Source organism: Equus asinus, chromosome 6 (genome assembly GCF_041296235.1).
Source record: "Equus asinus isolate D_3611 breed Donkey chromosome 6, EquAss-T2T_v2, whole genome shotgun sequence".
NCBI lineage: Eukaryota > Metazoa > Chordata > Mammalia > Perissodactyla > Equidae > Equus > Equus asinus.
This window is the reverse complement of record NC_091795.1, coordinates 72,042,396-72,067,973: the sequence shown is the minus strand read 5'-3', so window position 1 is coordinate 72,067,973 and position 25,578 is coordinate 72,042,396. Positions and strand designations below refer to the sequence as shown.

General features: G+C 42.8%; 1 protein-coding gene across 1 annotated transcript in view; it reads left to right on the top strand.

The window, feature by feature from the left end:
• Positions 1-395: 395 nt before the first annotated feature.
• The window catches only part of VIT (vitrin), a 104,635-nt gene continuing 79,452 nt past the window's right edge, over positions 396-25,578 (top strand). Inside the window, exons 1-2 of the mRNA XM_014832936.3 lie at positions 396-673; positions 23,486-23,555. Of these exons, the coding sequence (XP_014688422.1) occupies positions 23,504-23,555 (52 nt within the window). The 5' untranslated portion in view covers positions 396-673; positions 23,486-23,503. The remainder of the gene's footprint in view (positions 674-23,485; positions 23,556-25,578) is intronic.

Here is a 25,578-nt window from a genome sequence, read left to right as displayed (position 1 = left end):
TTCATTAAGCCTGCCAAAATACAGAAAAGACCGAAGCGAACTAAACCAAAAAATATCACTGACATGTAGGAAAAGCAAGCCTTTTCACCCCAAAAGTGAGAGTTCAGTAGGATCAGCTCGGCAGTGTTTGCAGTTTTCTTTGTTTATGCAGTTTAATCTAGCTGTTCACTAGCATTTGAAAAAGAAAGAGAGAGAAAATTTAATTGCCCTGTTCGTCATTTTTAAAGTATATTTTTTCTTTTCCATTTTAACTAGGTGCTTTTCTTCTACTTTTTAGAATTTCTAATTGTAGAATTTGCTTACCGAAAATGTGTGCTTTGGGCTAGAAAAGAATATTTAGAAATCCTTAGCCAAAAAAAAAAAAAGCAAGTGGGAGTGGAAATTTGAAAGAGGACCGCCTAATTCAGCACTAAAACCAGTGTGAGGAGCAGTGTGTGTGCGTGTGTGCATGTGTGTGCGTGTGGTGTAAAATGTGCTTCTCAAAGTGCTGAGAGGTTGATGGGAATGTTTGATTAGCTCCTCTGAGAAGAGGAGAAAAGGTGCTTGGACCTCTTCTCGCTTCTTCTTTAGAATAATTTGGATGGGATTTGTGATGCAGAAAAGCTTAAGGAAAAAAGGATAGCCATTCTGTGTGGTGGAAAATTTTTGAAAAAAATTGCTTTCTTCAAACAAGGTATGTCCGATGAATTGCTAAGCTACGTGGATAGTTTGCTTTCCATTCCTTATTATAAAAACACTAAAATGTGTTTATCATTAAGAAACTACAAAACACACCTTGACCAAGAAATCAGTCTGTACAAATTTCAGTCTCAAGAAAGTTGAGACGGGAGTGGGTGGTAGTTGACACCTTGTAAACAAGTAATGTGATGTCGGATAGCCACTGTACATAAATTGTGCTAAGATAATAAGATTAGAACAAGATTTGCGCTGTATCTTTAAACTACTTGATTATGGTTAAAATAAGTTGGAAAGTGTGACATTTGGGTAGAACTTTAAAGTGCATTTAAGTCTCTCTATTATCCTGCCTTTTTTTATACCTTGCTTCCTAGGTGGAATACAATAGCAATGTGACAAATTGCTTATAACAATGTATGAAAAGCAGTAAGAGAAATGGGCACATTGATGCTAAATTAAAAGAGAAATTTTTATTTAGCATGGATCTATACTTTTCTCTATTCAGACAGATCTCAGTGCAATGTGGCTATATGTGCAATTCTGTATCTTGTTTCCACTGGAAGTGTTTTCTTAAGCTGATTGCTTCTTTTACTGAGAAAGGGCTGGCATTGTTAAGTTTACTATCGTAGCTCAACTTAGCACAAGCAAACAGGATACGAAATCTCTTTTAAGCATGATTTGTGTCAAACCAGGATGAACATGAAATAAATGCTTCAAGCACAGGTTAAACAAAGAGGATAAGACTGAATGATTAGACTCAATGGTTTGCTCCGAACAACCCACGGCATCTTGGCCATCCCCAAATTGAGAGTGGAATTCAAGATTTTCTTTGGGTTTGTTGTAAAAATAAAACCAGGCGTTCTTGGCCATGGTGGTTATTCAAAAATGTGAGCACTAAGAAAATAGCATTTTGCCATTACGTTGTGTTGCAATAAATTTGGAAGTTTTGGTCGGTACAGTTCTGAGGTTGTTTTTCCCTCTGGCTCCTGAAAGATGGAAACACTCCTGCAGCAAGGCAAGATCAAACGCTGTTTGTGTATTTTCTCTGTTGTGCGTGTTAGCGGCATGCGGTAGCTACGCCGCCTGTAGGAAAGCTGGAAGTGCCTGTCTTTTATTTATTGAATTAAAATACTGTCTTTTGTAAAAGGGCTTTAGACAAAGAATTGCAAGGCTACAAGGGCTGCATTTTTAATTGCAATATGCTGGTTTCCCAGACTAAGCTTCATTAAAATGGATCTTACACCTCACCCTTGAAAGGAAGTCCGTTCAGAACATTGCAAATGCTTAATGTCTATCCTGAAATAGGGTTCACTTTATGAATGTCGTTCAGATGATCTAATTATCTTTTTTTGCCAAGTTACTGATCACTTGAAGAATAGTTTCTTGCAGAGAAAATACACTGGATTAGATAATGGTTTATGAATAGCCTCAGAAGAGGAAAAATGCTTGTGCTTCTCTCGTCTGTAATTCCGTAATTGTAATTCTTACAAGGCACATTGTCCACAGGAAAGCAGTGCAGTTCAGTGCAATGTACCAAACCCGGAGTCCCAAATTACCGTAACAGCTCTGCCGCTACCTAGCTGCGTTACCTAGGGAAAGGTGTGCAACATTTCTTGACTTTTGTTTCCCCATCCAAAAAACAGAAATAGCAATGCTTACACACACCTCCTCCCAGGGTGGTCGTGAGGTTCAGTATTGATTCTCAGTTCCAAAAGGGCTTTCAAGGGTGAAAAGTTCTATAGAAATGTAATCTTTTTGCTTACAAAAAAAGATTACACAGGAAGGAGTCTTTGGTCTTTTTGAGAGAAGAAGAAATTTTCCTCTACCCTTCTAGGTTCTTCTGAGTGGTCTAAGAATTAAATTGACATGAGATAGATTAATAGGAAAAAAAATCAGATTTAGTTAATTTTGTACGTACAGGAGCTCCACATACGTGAGAGGGTCAGAGACCCCATGTACATGAGAGGTTCAGAGACAAAAAGGTAAAGTGAGGTATAGATGCCAACTTGAGCTAAGAAATGGACTAGGGGCCTGAGGCTTCAGAGGGGAGGAGGAGAGGATGATAAGAAGAGCAGATGTTCAGTAATTAAAGGTTTGCCCTACCATAGAGATAGGTCATAAAAACTTATTTCTGGTAATAACTCTTATTATGGACAAGGCCCCCAATTTAAATTCTTGAAAGGAGAGGTAAATTTTCTCCAGCCCACAGGGCCTTGATTGCCTTTAGTTCCAAATATTCCACATGCCAAAGTGGCACATTCTGGGGAGGCCTGTTCTGAACCCCTTCACCTTAAAATAAATGTCTTATGGCCTCCAGGATGTTCCCATTAACATGTGACCTTGGGTGCAACTTCTCTCCTTGCTCATTCAGAGGCAGGAGCCAGGTATCAACAGCAGTGGGTGCAAGACAGAGCACATTGGTACGTCTATCAGTGGAAGGGCGTTCTAGCTGTGTGACCTTGGAGAGGTTACTCAACATCTCTCTGTCTTCATTCCCTCACATATGAAATGAAGAAGTTGAACAAGATAGTCTCTGTTTCCTTCCTAGTTCTATGGTTCTAGGCACTGGGACCTCTCCAACATCAAGACATGGTCAACCCAATTTCACTGCTGAGAGTCTGTATATTATAAAATGAAGAAGTATAAAATGGGGAAACTGAAACTATGGTATGTTTAAAATGATTGTGCTTACCTAACCAAAGATTTTAAAATATCCAAAAATGAAATATAGCATAATTTCGTGCTACATAAATGTAACATAATTGTGTGTGTGCACAGTATATGTATATATATATATCCATAGTGTTCTGAGGTCAGTGTGGTTCAAGTTGGGTGACAGACTTCCTTCAGTGGTTTGGTGTATTTCTGTGACTGTCTGTATAACTGGATGTGGAAATAATGTCAAATATCTGAATTTCAGGCCTTCCATGCAAGGCCAGGGACAACTGGCCCTCCTGTGCCATGGATGCCCTGGCGGTTTGTCAGGCAAGAAGCCCTGCCACTTTGTACGTGTGTTAACATTGGCAAGTTACTTAGACTCTCTGGGCCTCATTTGCTCATCTGTAAAAGGGGTCTGTCACCAGTGCCTACCTCATAGGGCTGTGGTGAAAAGTTTCAGTCAGTGCCTGGCACGCCGTCAGCATGCAAACATCAGCAAATACTCTCTTTATGATATGTGACTGGAAGGAAGAAATTAGATCAGCTGGGAAACAAGTGATTTGCAATCCTCTTCAAACTTTTAAACATGGGCTCTTTGGATGGGGTAAGCAAATAGATTTGTGGAACTATGGGATATTAATGCAATTATTGGAAACTTCTTGCCCCATCTCTTCATCCAGAGGATCTGAGCTAATCAATCAGTCAGCAAATGATAAGCAAGAGAGGCGACTTTTGTGGTGTCTGTAATTTGAGAAGCCCCAAGGTCCCCCACACACTGCCTAAAAATGTGTTTCCCTGTGGTTTGCGGAAGGTGATGAAATTCCTGGCTCCCTGAACACACATAGTGAGCGAGAGAGAAAGTGCCATGGGAACCTGCATGAAGGCGTGAAGGGTCCCTGTGCAGATGGCAGGGAGCAGCTTCTGTTGAGGCAGAGAATGGGGTAAGAAAGGAGCAATAGACCAGGGCAAATTTAGGCTAGGCATCAGAAATGGCTTTTTAATAGTGCCGGCTGTTAAATTTTAATGAAGCCGCTGGAGTGCACGCTCACAGCCAGGGCCTCCACAGTCATTTGTGGGCCTGGATCTGGCCCTGACTCCTGGCACTGGCCTGCACCGCTGAGCTCAGCTGCAACTAGCCCCTCCAGCTGTGCACCTGCACCCCACCTGCCCAACTCCTGTGACCAGCCTCCACTGCTATAGGCAGCCCACGGCAAGACCCTGCAGCTACAGGAGTAGACGCCCACAGCCAGGGGTATCGCAGCTGCTGGTGTGCCCACAGATGGTCCCTGCCCTTGCTGCTGGCCCTGGCCCTGGCCCTTGCCACTACATACCTGGTCCCTACCATGACACAGACAGCTGTTGCTGGCCCCCACAGCCTAGTGCATACACACTACCCCCTCCGGCCATCATCACTGCCTGCCTTGGTCCCTAGCTGCTAGACCAAGAGGTACCACTGAGGACCCCCAATAGCCACTGTGGATCCCCCAGAGTGCTCGCCAAGGACCACACAGTCTTCAACGTTGTGGACCCCAGTGGCCTGAGCTGTCAAGATATCACACCTCCCTAGACCTGGAGCCACCACAAGCCCGCATACTTGGCTCCCTGTACCACTAGACCTGGGTCACAGCACGCACCACCGTCTCCCACCCACAGGTGAAGGTCTTTCCTTACAGAAGTCAGTGCACAAAGTCTGAAAGAGGTGATTGCTTCTTCAAATGCGTAGACACCTACACAACGTGACAAGGTCATGAAGAATCAGGGAAATATGACACCACCAACGGACCACAGAAAACCTCCCATAACTGATCCCGAAGAAATCGAGACACATGAACTGCCTGATAAAGAATTCAAAATAATTGTTCTAAAGATGCTCGGAGAGCTACAAGAGAACACAAATAAATAATTTAACCAAGTCAGGAAAACAAAATGAGAAGTTCAACAAAGAGATAAAAAACATAAATGGAACCAAATGGAAATTTTGGAGGTGAAGAATAAAATTTTAATTAAAAAAAATACACATAAACAAATTTAAGTCAGTCTGAGATCATCTAGGTGAATTCCTGTTTACAGACCACGAAGTCAAAGGCCAAAATCCAACAAGATTCCCGGAGCCCCACGATCACAACAGAGCAAAGACTATTTCAGTTTTGTTTATTGCATTTTTCTACAGTTACCTCATCTGTAAAACAAACAGTTGTGGATACTGGATTTAGAACTTGTTTTTAGTCAACTAGAAAACTTTTCCGCTTCAACAGATTGCAAACCTTAAAGAAATCCTTAGAGACCACCTATCCGAGGTGATTGGGCCATGTGGGAAGGGCACAAAGCAGGCAGGAGGCGATGCTCTGAGTCGAGACCTTTAAAAGCTGCACATCTTGTGGCAGCCTGCAAAAGGCCAGCCGGCCACAAGGCAGATGTGACTCAGCTGAGACCCACTGCCGCATTCCAGCGCTCATTCTCCTGGAGAAAACGTGAACCGAGATAATGGATGCCAAAACCCTCTCCTGAGCCAAATTGACAAGCCAGGGTCTTGGAACAAAAGAAATATTAGTTTGGTTTAGATTCAGTTTAGAGAATATTTTGGTGTTTGTATTTTATTCTGGTCTTATCATTTGAAAATATGTGTAGGCCCATTTCTGCTTTGTATTACTCTACTAGATGCTTCTTTCCATTCTTTTTAAGAATGCTAGGTGTCGATCCTAGCCATATGATTTGTCCAATTGTCCTACAACCATCTAGTAGATTTTCATGAGAATGAGCTAATGATCCTTACAAATCTCTGAGCAGAGAAGGAATTGCTTCTTTTCTGGGTTCCTAGAAGACTTGACCTCAATGGCAGTCACAAACCTATGTGGTTCCTTCACCAACATAGTCCAAAGATCAAGCTGTGGCTGACACCAGGCAGCGTCTTGTTGAGAGAGATTCAGTTGGTTGCCTTACCTCTGTTAAGTCCTAAACTGGAGTCTAAATGGGCCATGTTTTGTGAGAGGATGGTGATGAGAATGGTGAGGAGGATGATGGTGATCGTCCATGGTGGCACCCCCACCGTCCCAACAACAATAGTAATACTTGCTAACACCTACAGGGCTAGTCTTATGTGCCAGGTGCTGTTCTAAGCCCTTTTCTTATATTAACTCATTTAATCCTAACAGCAGCCATAGGAGGTGGGTTGTTACTAACCCCAGTATACACATGAGACAACAGAGGAACTGAGAGGTTGAGTAAGTTGTCTGAGGTCACAGAGCTAGCAAGTGATGGAGCTCAGCTTCCACCCAAGCAGTCTAGTTCCAGAAGTCACACTCTTAACCTACCAGGCAACAATTACACAGGGTCCTGGTTTTCCTATCACTGCATCAAATTAATATTTGCCATCCCTGAAAATATCTGTAGAGGAGGAAGAAATATTCCTCTACCCTCTAGGTTCTTCTGGCTGGGCTAAGAATGAATTGACATGAGACAGAATAACAGGAGAAAGTCAAACAAAGTTTAATAACATGTATAATTGGGAGAAACCCAGGAAAACTGAGTAACTCACCAAAATGGCCAAAGCCACCACCTTAAATACCATCGTTGGCTAAAAACAAAAGAGGATGTTGTGAGTAGTGGTTTGGGACTTCAAAGAGGAGGAAGGCAATTCACGTGGACATGGAAAAGCAAATGTTTGGTAAACAAATGTTTGCAATGCCTTGCAAAGACAATGGCACATCGAGAAGATTTTGATCAAATGGGCCTTGCTAGAGTCCTCCCTGTCTGTCACACCTGGTTCATGTTATACTACAGTTATCTATGGTATTAGCTCCTTTCTGGAACAGGGCTTCTATCTTTAGTTCTTTTAGACAGTTGTGGGGGAAGGTCAAAGTTTCTTTCAGAGTCTTTTCTCCTTAAAAACAATCAAAGCAAAGAGACACATTTGGGGGTAGTAAATTCTGATCCTCCACACATCGTTTTCAAGTCAAGTCGAATTTCTAAGAAAAGTATTCCTCCTTGCAAGGATGGACATCACCATAACAGTGATGGAGGAAAAAGAGGCAGGGACCTTACAGGAGAAGGCTGTTGGGAAGGGGGCTTTTATTTCTGTCATCCTTGGGTAATCTCCTGATTGAAGAATCGCTTTTCAGGTGTGTTGGGAAGACCTGACTCTGGGGGGGAGGCCAAGGAGCAGACATCATTGCCAAGTCCCTCGAGGAGCCAGTTTCCAGAAGGTGTCCCTCACCTTCACTGTAGGGCTAAGTTGGCAGCGAGTCACAGAAACACTCTCACTTCCTTGTGACTCCGACCACTTCAGAAAATCACTTTCCCTGATAAGGGTTTCCATTGACAAGACTCTGATAAAAATGTCTCAAATTCTTTCCCTCAATGAGAGAAAGGCTGAAGTTTTGTGTGGACATGTGGTAAAAATTCATAAAAATAGCCCTTCAGGCTATAGTAAGAAGGAACTCTTTTTCTGCATTCTTTCTTCTCAGACTCAAAAAGCAAAAAAGTATCTATTTCTTCAGAGAAATCCAGTGTATAGTTTCCAAGGGATCAGATCCTATGGCATCTCATTGCTGAGTAAATTCCCTCTTCGCGGTTCCTTTGTGCCCCAAACAGAGAAAACATGCTTTGGACATACAGGTGCAAGTCAGCTTGCCCAGACTAGCTTTGGTTTTTTAACATAGTGAGTAACTCTAGACTCTGAAAGGTAAAAGGAATTTGGGGAAGCAGAGATAACTTTCAATGACAGCAACAACAAATATTTATTAAGCCGCTGCCATGCGTCATTCATAATTCTATGTACTTGGGAAGAAGAGTAAACAAAATCGTCTCCATTCTCCCAGAGCTGCCAATCTGGGGGCACACAATCAACAAACACACTTAAAGGTCTGGTCACCACCAGAGCTGTGAAAAACATACGAAAATAGGATAAGGGGGCTGGACAGAGCAGGGAGATGTGAGTGATGATTGCATCCCATGGTTAGAGAAGATCTGACAAAGGGACATTTAAACAGAGAGTGAGGTGAAGGAAACTGGTGAGCAACGTCTGTGGGTGTTTGAGGGAAGAACAGTCAGGGCAGAGGGAAGAGCAAGTGCAAAGGCCCTGAGGCAGGACTGTGCCTGGGAGGCTGGCATGTCTGGAGCAGTCTGGGTGAGGAGGAGAGGGGAGATGCAGAGCGTACTTTGGACGAGCAGACACAGACGGCACCATCCTAATGCTCCTTGGTTTCCCCAGCTGCCCCGACTGCCCGCTCACATACTCTCTGGGTGTAGTTCCTACCCTGGCCTTGGATGAAAGCTGAGTGGGTCCCTTAATATTTCAGGCTGACCCCAGAGTTCTTAAAAAGACCTTGCTTACATTATACCTCCAAAGAAGTTCAGTCATTAACATGCATGTAATACTTAGGCAATACTTAAAAACGGCACTGACAGTTTAAAGTCTCGTCCCCCACCTGAAGGCTTCTTTTTGTGGTGGGACAGGACGCTATTGGCCCTCTTTCTTGGCACCATGCATTTCCCCACTTCCCCTTGGCTGCTAATGGTCATCTCTTCACATCCAGAGTTGAAGTGGATGCAGAGAGGACAGGTAAAGGTGACAGAAGGCTTTACTAGGTGGTACTGTGGTGAGCGGGCACAGGGCTCCCTGGGCTCGGCAGGCATGTACGGCTGTTTCTTGTTGCCATGGGGCACTTCCATGGGTTCTTCGGAGGTGGCCCCACTTTGTTGGGGACCCTTCCCCTGCAGTTCCCCAGATGCCATTACATGTGAAACTGCTCTGGCTGGGGGTTTATGGTTCCTCCCTCGGCCCCTGAGCGACTGGCCATCTATCACTGGCCACTTTTAGCTGCCACCTCCTCTGCCCTGCATGCACCCGGCTTGGGCAGGACCTAAAGCGAGCCAAGGCTGAGTCACACACAGGTGGTCTCACTTGCCACAAGCTAGTCCCTCTCCTCTAGACGGCTTCATCATGGGTCAGACCCAGCCCACTGCACCCTCAAGCCCATGGGACACACTCAGTTATTTCAAATGCAGTTGCTGGACGCCCAACCTGGATTTCCAAAGGAGGTCACTGAAAACCGGGATCCTCGGCTGACTGTCTCCCTCCAGACTATATGAGAGGTTGTGGAAGCCGAGAGGGTAGGTAGCTGGAGGTTGGAGCGCAGGAATCCCTTTAGGAAAAGTTGTTGGCGTTTTCCCTCCTCCTCCCCCTCCTCCCCTCTAGATGGAGAAATGCAGAAGCAAAGCAGGTGGTCTCCCGTCTCCCACTTCAGGCAACAGTGAGAGGAGCTTCAGGGAGACCACGGTGGAGCGTGGACGTAGTTGGCACTTAGCCTCAGCTGAAACTAAGACAAAGGATTATCCCATTTTAACATCCTATTACACCGTCAATTACAATACATCCAAATGTTTATTTAGATGGGTGTGTTATGCCTGGTTAAACTTAAAAATATGCCTGGGGCATCACTTCTCCCTAAATAACATTTGTGAGAGAGAGAAAGCTGTGAATGAGTTCAGGCCCAAATATGACTCTTAAAAAAATCCCCTCACATTATACCTAAGACAACTTTCTTACAAAATGTATATATTTTGCAATGTGCATCTTCACTATTGTCAACAGACTATTTCAAAAAGCCTGGGATAGATGTGCCAAGGCGCAAGAGTAAGGCGAATCCACCCTGCAGAGTGGTAAAGGGGTAGTGAGTGGTGTAAAATGTTTGAGGCCCAGAGTGGAATTTTGGTTCTGATTTATATTCATTCTATAACCTTGGACAGCTTGCTAAAGTTCTCTAAGCCTCCATTTCCCACTCTGCAAAATGGGCAGAATAGTACTTTTTCCTGATAGGATCGCCGTGATAATTAAATAAGATCGCAGATGTGCAGTGGGTAGCATAAGGTAAGCATTCAATAGTGATAGTTACCATTATTAGAGTGGACTCTAAGCTTCTAATACTTCCATGAAGAAGGACAAAGGGACAAATCCCATCTTGTGTAACAGGCCACTAGATAGCTGGGCCAAAACTGTCAGCTGGGAATGGTCCGTAGAGGGCCTGTGGAGCATGAGGATGCACGGCTCCCTTTGGAGAGCTGGGTGTCCTGCTTTGAAATGACTCTTTTTCTGTTGGTCTCCACCAATTTGCAGGACTTAGTCATCCACAGCCCTCAGTTCTCAGCCGCAGTCAGTCCCTGCCCTCCTCCACGCCCTCCCTTTTCCCTGAGCCTCTGGTTGCTGGGATTCGAGAATGCTCTTTGACCCATAGCCCCACGCCTGCCTCTCGGCAGCTTGGGGAGAGCTGGAACCTATCATTTGAGAGGAACCCACTCTTTACCAAGACGCAGACGGGAAGATACTATGCATCTGGCACACACACCCTCATCTTTCTTCCTACCTCGATGGAAGGCTATGTCAGACACAAAAATATTTTTCTGTGCCTCAGAATTGAAGTCAGACTGAAAAGCAGAGAGTGTTCAGGCCACTGGAGGCTCTGGGATCACAGTTGGACGGAACCAAATACCCAGCTCCAAATTCACAGTGGATGGCCCCTTGGCAACCACAAACCCCACAGCCCGAGGGAGAAAACTCACTGGGAGGAGGCACGGCTAATCCAGTGTCAAATACATTAGGTAAGGAAGCTTCTGAGGAGAGAAACTCGTCTTCCAGAGCTCCATGAGAGTCTTTTCAACTTCACACGGTTTCCGGAGTAACTAAGAAGAGTGGTCATGGTCCACCTCATCTTTTACTGAGACCCCCACCGCCACCGCTCCCCCAGATTTCCGGCTCTTCATGCTCCCTTCCAGTACAGAGGATAAATAACTCTTGGAAGGAGTTCTTTAGAGCTCATTTGGGGGCATGCCTGCAAACTAGTATTTTTTCCCACTGGCAATATAAGATCTAAAACTACCACTTCAGAAACGTAATTACTGTTTGCAGGCTCACTAGAAATCACTATTGGTTGAAGCTTTTGTGGATGTGATAAGCATTACCATATGTCAGGTTCCTAACGAGGTACAAAATGATGGCCTGAAACACACACACCAAAAAAGCCTTTCCCTTTTTGGTTTTCTGACATATAGAAACATGCCCCATGAATCAATGAACCTAATGGCGTAGGCATAAATCAGTCATCGAACACACGGATGAGCTCTTTAATCCACTCAGCTGCCCAGGAATGAATATCTTTGCTTTAGGATTTGTGCTGATGATATGTGGCAATCAAAAGTGATCCTGGAGGAAGAAATGCTGAGTAGTTCATACTTTAGTCACCAAAAAAATTCCCTGTCATACTTATGGAAAATTCCTAGATTGGAACATCAGTAAGCATAAGATTCTTAGAAATAGATTGGGAAATAAACATTCTCGTAAATCAGTTTCTCAACCCTGACAATATTGGCATGTTGGACTGGATAATTTGTTGTGGGGCTGTCCTGTGTGTGGTAGGATGTTTAGCAGCATCCCTGGCTTCTACTCACTACATGCCAATAGCATCCCCTGCCCCAAGTTGTGACAACCAAAAATGTCTTCAAACATTGCAAATCTTTCCTGGGGGGCAAAATCACCCCTGGTTGTAAACCACGGTCATAAATATATCAGAACTCCACAGTGACAGTCTGACAGCATAATTTCAAGGTTTCCCACTCCCACTTTTTCCTCCCAGAGCACCCCAGCTATGCAGGCTGCATTCCTCCTTCTCAGTGGCTGCCCCCACTCATGGGACTCTTTGTCACGCTTCTTCCCAGAGCCTGTTCCAGAGTTAGATACAGCCGCTCTGCCGCCTGCTTGGATGCTACCAAAAGACAAGCACATGAGTCCTATTCCTTTTAAGTGTTTCCATTTTACTACTAATCACTTCAGGGAAACAGGACATAACGAAAACAACAAGTATGAAAAGCATTTCAATCAAAGCTTCAAGGAACAGAAACCAACTCAAACTGGCTCGAGTAAAAGGGCCTGGAAACATCTATGTCATGCACAGGAGACTGAGTCCAGCTGGACGTCCTTCAGACTGCAAATGGGGTCTGGAAAGTGGCCAGAAACTAAGGCATCTGCTGTCCCTGCTTCTCCCAGGACCACACACTTGCTCCTCTCCATCTCTTCCTGCCCTCATCTTATGCATCTTCTTCAGGGCCCCACATGGCCTTCAGCTTGGCTCCCACAGTTTTCAAGGCTTTCAGGGTCCCAATTCCAAAATCCCAGGGCAGACCTGGATTGGCCTAAGTTACCTCTCTTTGGCAGACCATGGGCTTTTGACCAGCTGAGTCATGACGTCAGCAAGTGTTCAGTCTCTGCCTTCGACTGTAGTATTACTTTGGGGGTCTTGTGAAATTAAAGTTATAAATGTAACCAGGCTTTCAAAAGTGAAAACTACTATACAAATGAGGTTTGGAATTTTTGTTTTATAATTATATTATATTATAAATTATGGAATAGTTTGGAATTTACAACAATCACGTGAGGAATTTGATATAGTAAAAAGAGCACATGATTAAAATAGAGAAAATCTGTGCTGTGTGACCTTAGGTGAAGCACTTCACTGCTCTGAATTATAGGAATAATATTGTCCATTCTGCTTCCCCAAGAGGTTCTTAGGTGGTTCAGATGAGACGTTTGTTGAGAAAACACTCTGCAGACTCCGGTGTAAACCTATGTGACGACAGTCTTCTCTAGTTAAAACCACTGTATGGAGAGGCACTGAGAGTCAGGAAGCAGTCAGGAATAATCTTACAGTGGCAAGCTCCACTGAAAGGGAAATTTATTATCTCACATAACAGGTGGTCCAGAGGTGGGCCCTGTCTCCAGGCACAAGCCAATCAGAGCTCCAGCTTCATTTCTCTGTAATTCACTTGGCTGCCCTCCTCTTTTTGTGTTGGCTTTTTCCTCCTTGTAACTTGTCTCATGGTCACAAGATGGCTGCCAGTAGACCTGGAAAAACTTGCTCCTTTGTTCATTTCCAACAAGAGAGGCAACCTCTCCCTCAAAAACATAAGATTAGAGTCTTTCCATTCAGTCTGTCTGATACAACTCGGGACACAGCCCACCCTTGAACCAGTCACGATCACTGGAGGAGGCCCTGTGCTGATGGGCTCAAACCTGAGGTCCTGAAGCAATCACCAGCAAGGGGGAATATATATACATAACCATTCTTGGCTTAGACTTGGAATCAGGATCCACCTCAGGACCCGGGGAGGGACCAGCCTCCTCTGAGTCTTCTGGCTGCATTTATTCTCTTTACCAAATTAGAGTTGTGCTAGGAAGGAGGAAGGGAGGAAGGGCATGTTCTGCTTAGGCAACCAACAGTGTCGCGTCACGTAGCCTCACTCAAAGCACATCTTCAAGTAGCCTGGTGCAGCCTTAGGAGCCAACATTTTGAGAAAAGGCAAAATCTCCCCAGCCTTCCTTGCCTATTTGGCTTGTACTTTTCTGTTGGCATTTCTTTAAGACAAAATAAGGAATTGGAGAGAGAGGGAAAATAAGGAAAGAAAAAAATGACTATCCTCTCTGGCTCACTCTCTCTCTCCTTCACAGAATCCTGGGGGATTATCATAGTGACCACTGGTGTCACGGCAACAGGAAATGCAGTGTTTCAGGCCCAGCCCAGAGGAATATGATCTGAATAAATGTTTATATGCAGATCGAGGCTCCACATTGTAAAGGCCCCTCCCAGTGCCAGCCTTCCTTTTTTCATCCTCACTAGATCACCCGCATCCACTGAGAAGCAGCTGAGGCCTTACATCAGGCAGAGATGGAGAAAACAAGGCTGCAGATGTGGCCTCTCCCCATTCAGAGACGTCTGTCCTCAAGGGATTTTTGGCATTTTGGAAACACAGCACAAGCCTCTCATAACTATTAAATGTTTCCAGATGGACATTGGCTCTTTCTGCCTTGTGGACAAAGAGTATTGTTAGGTGCTCCCCCATGTAGCATCGTAGATCAGACGAACACCAGCATTACATAAATCCTATGCTTCCACTAGGGCAAGTGAGTGGCTCAAGTAAGCCTCTAGGGGGCTTATTAAAAATGATGAATGCAAAAATAATTTTTAAGCCTTCCATGTCCCCCTATTGCCTAAAGGATCAATTCCACATTCTTTAGGCATGACATTCAAGGCCAACATGACCCCTTCTTTCCCCTCTTACAGTCTGATTTCTCTCCCAGCCTCACTGAGCAGCTCCCCATTCCTGAAGCTCCCCCACTCAGTGTGTTCAGTCCTTTCCTTTCCACTCACTGTTTTCCAACCTGCAGTTAAACTAATTCAAGTCTCTTCTAATCCTCATGCCCCAGGCCTATTTGCCCATCCACCCTTTCTGCCATCACTGTACCCTCTACAGCACAGGTTCTCAATCCTGGCTGCACAGTGGAGTCACTCACGGGCTTTAAAACATTGAGACCAACTCAGACCAATTAAATCAGAATGTAGATGAGAGAAGTGTGCTTGCTTATTATGAACCAGCTATGGCAAGTGGTGAAGTGTAAATGCAGACTCAGAATGCTTGATTTGAATTCCAGTTCCTCTCCTTGCCAGCCTTATAACCTGTGGCCAGCCTTGTACCAGTCCTCTGCATGCTTCCAATTCATTCCCTCTAAAACTAAGGCAAGAAATAGCCCCTACCTCATCAGGTTGTTGTGAAGATTAAATGAGTTAATGTAAAACTGACACTTAGTACTTGCTCAATCGGTGTTGGGTATGATGAGCATACATGGGTCTCTCTCTAGAAGACTCTAAGCAACTTAATAATAGGATCTGCATCTTGTTCCTCTCTGCCTAGCACAGAGCACACAAACACACAAAATTTTTTGAATGATTAAATGGATGCTGAAGATGAAGTTTGATGTTAGGAGATCAGGAAGATTTACAAAGAAGAGTTGGCCTATGAGCTGAACCTTGAAAGATGGGTGTGTTTGTGAGAGGCGGACGAGGGGTGGCAAGGTATTCCAGAGAGAATGATAAGAAGACCATGAGCCAAGACACTGATGTATAGGGTGTAGAGAAAAGACCAAGAGCCTGGGGTGTGCTGGGGTCAGAGGAGAGGATTATAGAAAAGAATTGCAGTGAGACAGTTTGAGAGGTAAGTTGGATCTTTTCATGAAGAGTTTTTAATGCCTCACTAAGGAATTTGGGGTTTATTCTGTAGAGAATGAGTGGACTGTGAAGAAAAATTCTAAGAGAATGAATGCACAATCATACTTGTGTTTTAGGAAGAAGATTCTTTCCAACTGGAGAGAAGGGAGACCTGGAGCAAGGGAAGCAATGAGCAAGGAGTGAATTAGGAGATTACTGTAGCTTCTTATCTGATAACAACATCATCTGTATATGTTAACTCTTCCCAAGAGACTATTTTGTTAATTTCTGATTTATTAACATACATGCACAGGGTAAAGATTTAAATAGAACAAAACTGTAAGACTTGCTCGCCTCTCTGATCACCACTTACCCAGTTCTATTTCCCTGAAGCAACTACTGTTGCTGAATTAAAAAGATTATGAGAGAGTACTATGAACAATTATACATCAATGAATCGGAAAATCTGGATGAAATAGACAAATGCCTAGAAATAGAAAACCTACCAAGACGAAATCATAAAGAAATAGAAAACCTGAATAGACCTATAACTAGTAAAGAGATTGAATCAGTTATTAAAAAAATCTCCTTACAAAGAAAAGCCCTTGACCTGATGGCTTTACTGGTGAATTCTACCAAACATTTAAAGAACTTACACCAACTCTTCTCAAACTTTTCCCAAAAAAATGAAGATGAGGGAACGCTTCTTAACTCATTCTATGAAGCATTACCTGTAAACCAAACCAAAGACATTACAAGAAAAGAAAACTACAGTTTCCCTTATCAATACAATAGCCCTTACGAACATTGATGCACAAATTCTCAACAAAATATTAGCAAACTGAATTCATCAGCATATTATAATAATTATACACCATGACCAAATGGGATTTATTCCTGGAATTCCAGGATGGCTGAACTTACAAAAATCAATTAATGTAATACACCAGGTTAATAAAATGAAGGTAAAAAAAAGAACATGTAATCCTCTCAATTGACGCAGAAAAAGCATTTGACAAAATTCAACCCACTTCAATGATAAAAACAGTTGACAAACTGGAAATAGAAGTAAACTACCTCAATATAGTAAAAGCCATATGCAAAAAACCCACAGCAAATATCATATTTAATAGAGAAAGACTGAAACCTTTTCCTCTAAGATCAGCAACAAGGCAAGGACATCTGCCTGCTTTCACCATTTCTATTCAGCATAGTACTGGAAGTTCTAGCCAGAGGAATTAGACAAGAAAAAGAAATAAAATGCATCCAAACTGGAAAAGAGGAAGTAAAATTATCTCTGTTTGCAGATGATATGATCTCATATGTAGAAAATCCTAAAGAGTCCACAAAAAAAGTTGTTAGAACTAATAAATGAATTCAGCAAAGTAGCCGGACACAAAGTCTACACACAAAATCAGTTGCATTTTTATACACTAACAACGAACAATCTGAAAATGAAATTAAGAAAAAAATTCCATTTACAATAGTATCAAAAAGAATAAAATACTTAGAAATTAACTTAACCAAAGAGCTGAAAGACCTATACAATTAAAACTACAAAACTTTGCTGAAAGAAACTAAAGAAGGCATAAATAAATGGAAACATATCCCATGTTCATGGATTGGAAGACAATATTGTTAAGATAGTAATACTTAGGGGCCGGCTCCGTGGCCAAATGGTTAAGTTCGCAGGCTCCGCTGTGGCGGCCCAGGGTTCAGATCCTGGGCGTGGACATGGCACCGCTCATCAGGCCACGTTGAGGCGGCGTCCCACATCCCACAACTAGAAGGACCTGCAACTAAGATATACAGCTATGTATTGGGGGGTTTGGGAAATAAAGCAGAAAAAAAAAAAAAAAAAAGATTGGCAACAGTTGTTAGCCCAGGTGCCAATCCTTAAAAAAAAAAAAATGGAAGATTGGCAAAGGTTGTTAGCCTAGGTGCCAATCTTTAAAAAAAAAAAAGATAGTGATACTACCCAAAGCAATCTACAGATTCAATGCAGTGCCTATCAAAATCCCAATGACATTTTTTTCAGAAATAGAAAAACCCATGAAAAATTTCTTATGGAATCTCAAGGGACCCCGAACAGCCAAACAATCTTAAAAAGGAAGAACAAAGCGGGAGGACTCACAGTCCTGATCTCAAAGCCTGCTACAAAGCTACCACAATCAAAACAGCGTGGTACCAGAAGAGAGACAGACACATAGACCAGCGGAACAGAATAGAGAGCCCAGAAATAAACCCTCACATAGACAGTCAAGTGACTTTTGACAAGGATGCCAAGACCATTCAATGGGGAAAGGATACTTTCTTCAACAAATGATGCTAGGAAGAATGGATATCCAGATACAAAAAAAAAATGAAGTTGAATCCTTACCTAACACCATCTACAAAAATTAACTCAAACAGGTCAAAGACCTAACTGTAAAACCAAAACTATAAAATCCTCAGAAGAAAACATACTATAAAAGCTTCACGATAGGGGCCGGCCTGGTGGTGCAGCAGTTAAGTTCGCATGTTACGCTTCCCAGCAGCCAGGGATTTGCCGGTTTGGATCCCGGGTGCAGACATGGCACCGTTTGGCAAAAACCATGCTGTGGTAGGCATCCCGCGTATAAAGTAGAGGAAGATGGGCATGGATGTTAGCTCAGGACCAGACTTCCTCAGGAAAAAGAGAAGGAATGGCAGTAGTTAGCTCAGGGCTAATCTTCTTCTTCTTCAAAAAAGGCTTCACGACATTGGATTTGGCAATGATTTCTTGGATATGACACCCAAAGGCACAGAAAACAAAAGAAAAAATACACAAATTAAACTTCATGAAAATTATAAAATTTTGTGCTTCAAAAGACACTATCAGCAGTGTAAAAAGGCAACTGATAGAATAGGAGAAATATGTGCAAATCATATACCTGATAAGGGATGAATAACCAGAATGTACAGATAACTTCCAAAATTCAACAACAACAACAAAACAACTTGATTAAAACCAGGCAAAGGACTTAGCTATTTCTCCAAAGAAGATGTACAATAGCCAAAAAGCACATGAAAAGATGCTCAACATCACTAATCATTAGCGAAATGCAAACCAAAACTACGATGAGATGTCACCTCACATTCGTTAGGATGACTACTTTCAAAGGAAACAGAAAATACAAGTGATGGCATGGTTGTGGAGACATTGGAACCCTTGTTCACTGTTGACGGGAATGTAGAATGGTACAGCTGTTCTGGAAAACGTTATGGAGCTTCCTCAAAAAATTAAAAATAGAACTACCATATGATGCAGCAATTCCACTTCTGGGTATATACACAAAAGAATTGAAAGCAGTATCTCAAAGAGTATAAATATACACCTATGTCATAGCAGCTCTATTCACAATAACTAAAACATGGAAGCAACCCAGTGTCCATCAACAGAAGAATGGATAAGCAAAATGTGGTGTATATACACAATGGAACATTATTCAGCCTTAAAAAGGAAAGAAAGTCTGAAACATGCTACAACATGGATGAACCTTGAGAACATTATGCTATTTGAAATAAGCCAGTCACAAAAAGGCAAATACCGTATGGTTCTACTTATATGAGGTGCTTAGAATAGTCAAAGCAGACAGAAAGCAGAATGGTGATTGCCAGGGGCTGGGGGAGGGGAAAATGGGGAGTTATAGTTTAATGAGCTTAGAGTTTCAGTTTTACAAGACGGAAAGAGTTCTGGAGGCGGATGGTGGTGATGAAAGCACATTAGGAATGTATTTAATACCGTTAAACTGTACACTTAAAAGTGGTTAAGACAGTAAATTTTATGTTTGTGTATTTTACCACAGTAAAAAAAATTAGAGGAAAAAAGTGAAGAACTGTATAAATATAAGGTGATATTGTTATTTACTATCAACCTGCTCTTTTCTAAGTCACAGCAACAAGAGATTTAACTACATTGGCTAGCTACTCGACTCACATTAATGTGTATTTTTATTTCAAAATCAGGCTTCATTTGCCTCACCAGGACTTCATATTCAGGATTCTTTATATTACATTTCACAGCACAATCCATAAATTTATGAATCAGTAACACATTCGTTTGGAAACCCTTGTTGTTCCATTTTTGTTAGAACCCTGGTGAGCACATGAGGAATTAGGCTCCAACATTGCTGTGCGTCCCACAGCTCCATGACATCGGACTGCCTGCAGAAACTGCTTAAAGGTGCTGCTGGCCATCCTGATCCCCAGCCTCTGGAATGGTGGAGTTAGGGTTTGAATTTTTTTCCCTACATTTCAAAAGGCGCATTTACATTTTAAGTGTATGAATAAATGGACCAAGCAACGAAAGAAATTGAAGTGGTAAGAAAGAAGCCTCGAAACATTCTGAGTCCAAGAGACCGGAGAGATTCTGGTCGGATTCCATCACTGATGAGTCAGCCCTTGGGTGATAGCTCCTGGGGAGTTAGCGTGCTTCCTGGAATCCTGTTGTTTTTTACCCATCCATCCCAACTTGTAAAGGTCAGGTCCCTTGTGTCTTCTAAAGTTGTGGGACAGATCTGAGAGCGCTTCTCTCGGCTCTCCATCTTCCTTTTTGATTTGTTTGTTGAGTATCAAAAATACTTATTAAGATATAATTCACATAACATAAAATACACCTTTGAAAGTGTACCATTCAGTAGTTTTTAGTGTATTCACAGGACTGTCTTCCCTTTGTTTTGTTTCCTTTTTTTATTTCTTAGAGAAAGGAGAGAGCCCTAATTACTCACTCATTGATTCAACGTATATTTATGGAGCACATTAAAAAATCAGATGAAAATCCCTACCCTCATGGAGCTTGCATTCTAGTGGAGAACACAAACAATAAACAAGCAAAATAAGCAACATATAGCGTATGTCAGAGGTGATAAGTGGCATGGAAAAGAAGACAGTAGGCAAAGGATAGGGTGTACCAGGCGGTCGTGGGTGGGAGAGGGATTACAATTTTAAATTGGGTGATAACAGTTTAAGCAAAGGTAACATTTGCTTAAAGGTAACGTTTAAGCAAATACTTGAAAGAAATGAGTAAGCAAATCATGTGCTTATCCAGGAGAAGGGCATCCAGGTAGAGGAAACAGCAGGTGCAGAGACCTTGCAGGCGAGAGGTGTGTTCTAGAAACAGCTGGGAGGCTGGTGTGCCTGGAGCTTAATAAGTGAGGGAGAAAATAGTGGGAAACAAGGTCAGAGGGGCCAATGGTGGCCAAAGCACGTAGGGTCCTGAGCTGCTTGTCAAGACTTTTGGCTTTTATTCTGAGTAAAGCAGGGAGCCACGGTAGAGTTTTGATTTGAGGAGTGCCATGAATTGACTTACTTTGAACTGGATCGTGCTGGTTGCTGTGTGGACTGGAGCATGCAGGTGAAGAGGGAAACAGCCTAGTTAGGAGGCCAATTGCAATAACCCAGGTGAGAGTAGGCATGGCCTGGACCAGGTGGCAATGGTAAAGATGATGAGAAATGACCAGATTCTGGATATATTATGAATGTAGAACCCACAGGCATGGCTGATGGAAAAGGTGTGTGGTGTGAGAGAAAGAGAAGTCAAGACAACTCAGAAACGAAATCTGCAGTACCAATGGTAACAGCCAATGGTAGAGCTGGTTGGGCAGGTCCAGCAGGGCAGCTTGACATACTGTATTTATCTCATAGGAAAGTTAAATTTTTAGGCCTGAAACATGTAGGTTGTTCTGGAGCTTTCCAAATTAGTAAAAGACAATAAAATTTACTTATTATCACACTATTTACAAAATATGACCCAACTATTTAAGCATCAAATTGCCAAACAGATTGTATGCATGATTTTATTTCTATTTTGAGGCTAAAAACAATTATTTGCCTATTACTTAACCAGTGGTCCACTTCCTTAATTGGAAAATTTAACACGTTGCAGTCATTTCTAGAAATTAGAAAAGTGATCAGTTCTGTCTGGGATTACTCTTGCTGCCTAATTTCATTGTTTGTAGTAAAATCTTTCATATACTAGTTTTATTTAACTGTATCAGGTACTTTTATTACCCCTCGACCATGACCTAACAATCCCTTTTTGTTAATAAAGTCTGCATAGCACTGCATGTAAATATTGGATATACGCTTGCACTGGAGCTAACTAGTACCAGATTGTGTTGATCTCTTTCCAAATCTCCATTCAGTGACGTCACTGTGGTGGCTTCAAAATCAGCCATGATAGGAGGATTTATATCACAGAAATTGATAAATGCTACAAATCATGGCTTTTTTTTTTTTTTTTTCAGAGCAGGCTTATCAGCACACCACTGGGCATAGCAGAGTGTGGGTTTGGGAATGTTAGCTTTAGGCCACACGGCAGTGGCACTGAGGGGAAGGGATGTGGTGGGAGCCATCTGCCCAGAGGGGAGGTGTGCTTTATCATTGACATTGCTTAGAATTGCCGGCTTAAAAGGATAATGAAAAGCAGACCTACTTTGAGTCTTGAAATCCTCTAGGACAGTGTTCCTCCTTATCGCCTGTGCTCAGGGCAGCTCCTCCCCATCTACTCCCGCCTCTGCTCTAATCCTACCCACTCCTGGTCGCCATGGCTATGACATTTAACCTCTTTAAGCCTTAGTTTCCTCGTCTGTTCAACAGGGATCATAATTCCCAGCTCACTGGCTTATTGTGGGGGTTCAAGGCAATCTATGCTCAATTAATGGTAGCAGGAGCAATATCTTTGAGAGTTTCCTCATAGCCTTAAGAGAAGGGGGGAAACCCCTTATAGATCAAGAGCATCTTCCTATCCATTGTGCTTTCCAACCTCCAAGCCTCTGTTGATGCTGTTCCCCCCACTTGGAATCCTACTTCCACGTGTTCAAACAATGTTCATCTTCCAAAGGTGACCCAATTACCGCCACCTCTATGAGGCTTTCCCACAGCTGACATAATCTCTCCTTCCTCTAAAATTCCCTGGCTTTTTGGGGAATCTCTGGCACTACCCCAGACCTACTGGATTAGAATCTGCAGTTTAACATGATCCCCAAGTGATTTGTAGGCACATTAAAATTTAGGAAGGCTGCTCTAAAATGCTGGTTCTCAAACTTGGCTCCACATTGGAATTACCTGGGGAGATTTGAAAAAGCTTAATGCCTAGACCCCATCTCAAGAGATTCTGATTCAACAGGTCTGAGTGCAGCCTGGGCATCAAGGTCTTTTAAAACTCCCACATGAATTTGCAACAACATGGATGGACCTGGAGGGTATTATGCTAAGCGAAATAAGCCAGACTGAGAAAGACAAACACAGTATGATTTCCCTCCCATGTGGAAGATAAACTAACACATGGACAAAGAGAACAGCTCAGTGGTTCCCCGGGGAAGGGGGCTGGGGTGGGCGCAGGGGATGAAGGGGAGCACTTATGTGGTGACGGACAAGAAATCATGTACCACTAAAATTTCACAATGATAGAAACTATTATGAACTCAATAAAAATAAATCAAATGTTTTAAATTAAAATATTTTAAAAATTTAAAAAAAAATCCCAGATGATACTAGTATGCAACAAAGTTTGAGAACCATTGCCCTATAAACACCCCCTTAAACTCCCTATATGGCCTGAGCACTCTCCAATGTTATGGTTATTTGTGTCCGTGTATGTTTTCCCACTTCTATTAAACTACGTCTTTTAAGAGCAAGAATTGTTTTTCACTTCAATTTTTATCACCTCCTACCTAACAATCTGTGCTCATATAATGGGAGTTTAATATATATTTATTGGATGAACGATGAATGAATCGTTTATTTGCAATCCAAAAATGTTCTCTAAATACCAGAAGTGTGGCTTTTGTCCTATTCTGAAGACCGGTAGAGCATATTCTTGAAATTGTGGAGTTATCTCCTCTTCAGTTCTAAGTAAAGACCAAGTGTCTGAAGAGTAGGAGGCTGGTGGCTAGAATGTGTTTTCTGACTGAGAATAGATCTCTGGGTACCATCGCGGCTGGCCACTGCTATCTCTGTGAGCGGTTGACGGAAAGCCACAGCTTGGAATCCTAAGATTCCAGAGGGCAGTGCAAAATGAAGCAGCCCCTCCCCACACTCCTTCCGTCCAATTCAGAACTCTCGGCTGAGGGATGATGATGTTATTGTTTCTTCCTCTCCAGGGTGCCATTTCGATATTTATGGAGATTGTTGTCCTCACTATGAAGGCATCTGTTATTGAAATGTTCCTTGGTAAGTACTTTTATATGTGTATCTGGATACACTTTTAACATTCTCCCAAGGTCCAAAGAATCTTGCCAAGAAAAGGTTTAAACCAAGACAGAGCAAACAAACAGTTCAGTGTATCTTTTTACGATAAACACTTTGGAGAGAAATTTAAGTGAGAATGTTAAGTGTAGATCAAATTCAGGATGTATGTGCATATATATTTTTATATAAGGCAAATATATGTATTACATATGTGTGTCTCTACATATGACATTATACACACATAATACACACATAGTGTGTGTAGTCTTCAACAACCAGCAAATATGCATATCGAGCATATTTCAAATTCTGAATTTAGGGATCTCCTTGTTTCTTAACTTCTCAAAAACAATTCTTATCAGTGACATAGCCTTACTTGTACCATTGGCAACTCATACTTTTCAGAGATGAAATGCTTTAAACTTATCCATTATCACCAGAGAACGCAGTTTTGGACAGACCCAGAGAAAAGTGTTGATGGGTTTAGCACTAAGCCTGAGGGTAATCTTCTATTCATCTTAACCACGTTGAGCAGTGGCCTTGTCAGGTAAAGTGACCCCATGGGTCACTGTGAAACTGTTGCCAGGGAAGGGTGCAAAGGCCTTTCAGACAGCCTGCATTCGTTTCTAGGGCTGCCCTAACAGAATATGGTCACATGCCGCATAACGATGTTTTGGACAACAGGCTGCACATACGATGCTGGTCCCGTAAGATTAGTACCATATAGTGTAGTAGGCACACATCTCTAGGTTTGTGTAAGTACATAATGATATTCGAACAGTGATAAAATCACCAAACAACACATTTCTCAGAATGTATCCCTATCATTAGGTGACGCATGACTGTACCGCAAACTGAGCAGCTTGGAACAACAGAATTTTATTCTTTCGCATTCTGGAGGTGAGAAGTCTAAAATCAAGGTGTCAGCAGGGTTGGTTCCTTCAGAGGGCTGTGAGGGTAAAGTCTGTTCCTTGGCTTTCTCCCAGCCTCTGGTGGTTTGCTGGCAATCTTTGGCATCACCTCAATCTCTGTCTCCGTCTGCACATGGTGTTCTTCCTGTATGTGTGTGTCTGTGTCCAAATTTCCCCTTTGGATAACACCAGCCATATTGGATAGGGGCCCGAGCTACTCCAGTATGACCTCATCTTAACTAATTACATCTGCAACCACCCTATTTCCAAATAAGGTCACATTCTGAGGTATTGGGGCCTACGACATCAACATATCAAATTGGGGGTACACAATTCAACCCATAATATGGTCAGAATGTTCAAGATCTATGCAGAGGGAGTCTACACAGCAAAACTGGGGACTAGAAGAGAAAGAAGTGACGCAGCTGGGAAGGTGAGGGGGCTCTCGGCATGGCGGAAGGCACCACCTTGCCCTTTTGAGAGGCTCTCTCCTGCCCGTATTAACCTACAGGTTAGTAGGTTTCTTACACAGGGAGGGGTGAGGGTGGGGCAGGGGGTTAGGAATAGGAAGAATTTAGCTACTGTAAAACAAACACGCAAACCAACAAACCCTGAGGCCATTTCCCACTCTGCCATGTCGCCAGCATCACAGAACCAAGAAGGGAGACTTGCCTATCCTCTGAGCCTGGCTTTCTGCAACTCATTGAGAAAGCAAGAAATCAAAGTAGAAAAAGGAGACTCCTATCACAAATTCCCCTCTCCAGTCCTCACAGGTCCACCCCCAGCATCTCATTCGTCCACTTGTCTCTATCCTAAGGCCGTTCCTGTAAGTCCCTGTCACCGTCTTCGGTACTGTGACAGCCTCTCTGCCCCAAATCCTTACCCCTCCAACTCGTCTCCACCATACCCTGATTAATCTCCCCAAAACCCACATCTGATCAATAGTGTCTTCGTTTAAATTCCTAGGTGTTTTCCCCTAGTCCTCATGGTGGAGCCCACGTCTCTTAAAGAGCCATCCTTGCTGGCGAGGCCTTCCTGATGCAGCTCTTGCTGTCCTCTGCTGCTCTCCTCTCTACCCTAGCGCCCACCTTGGC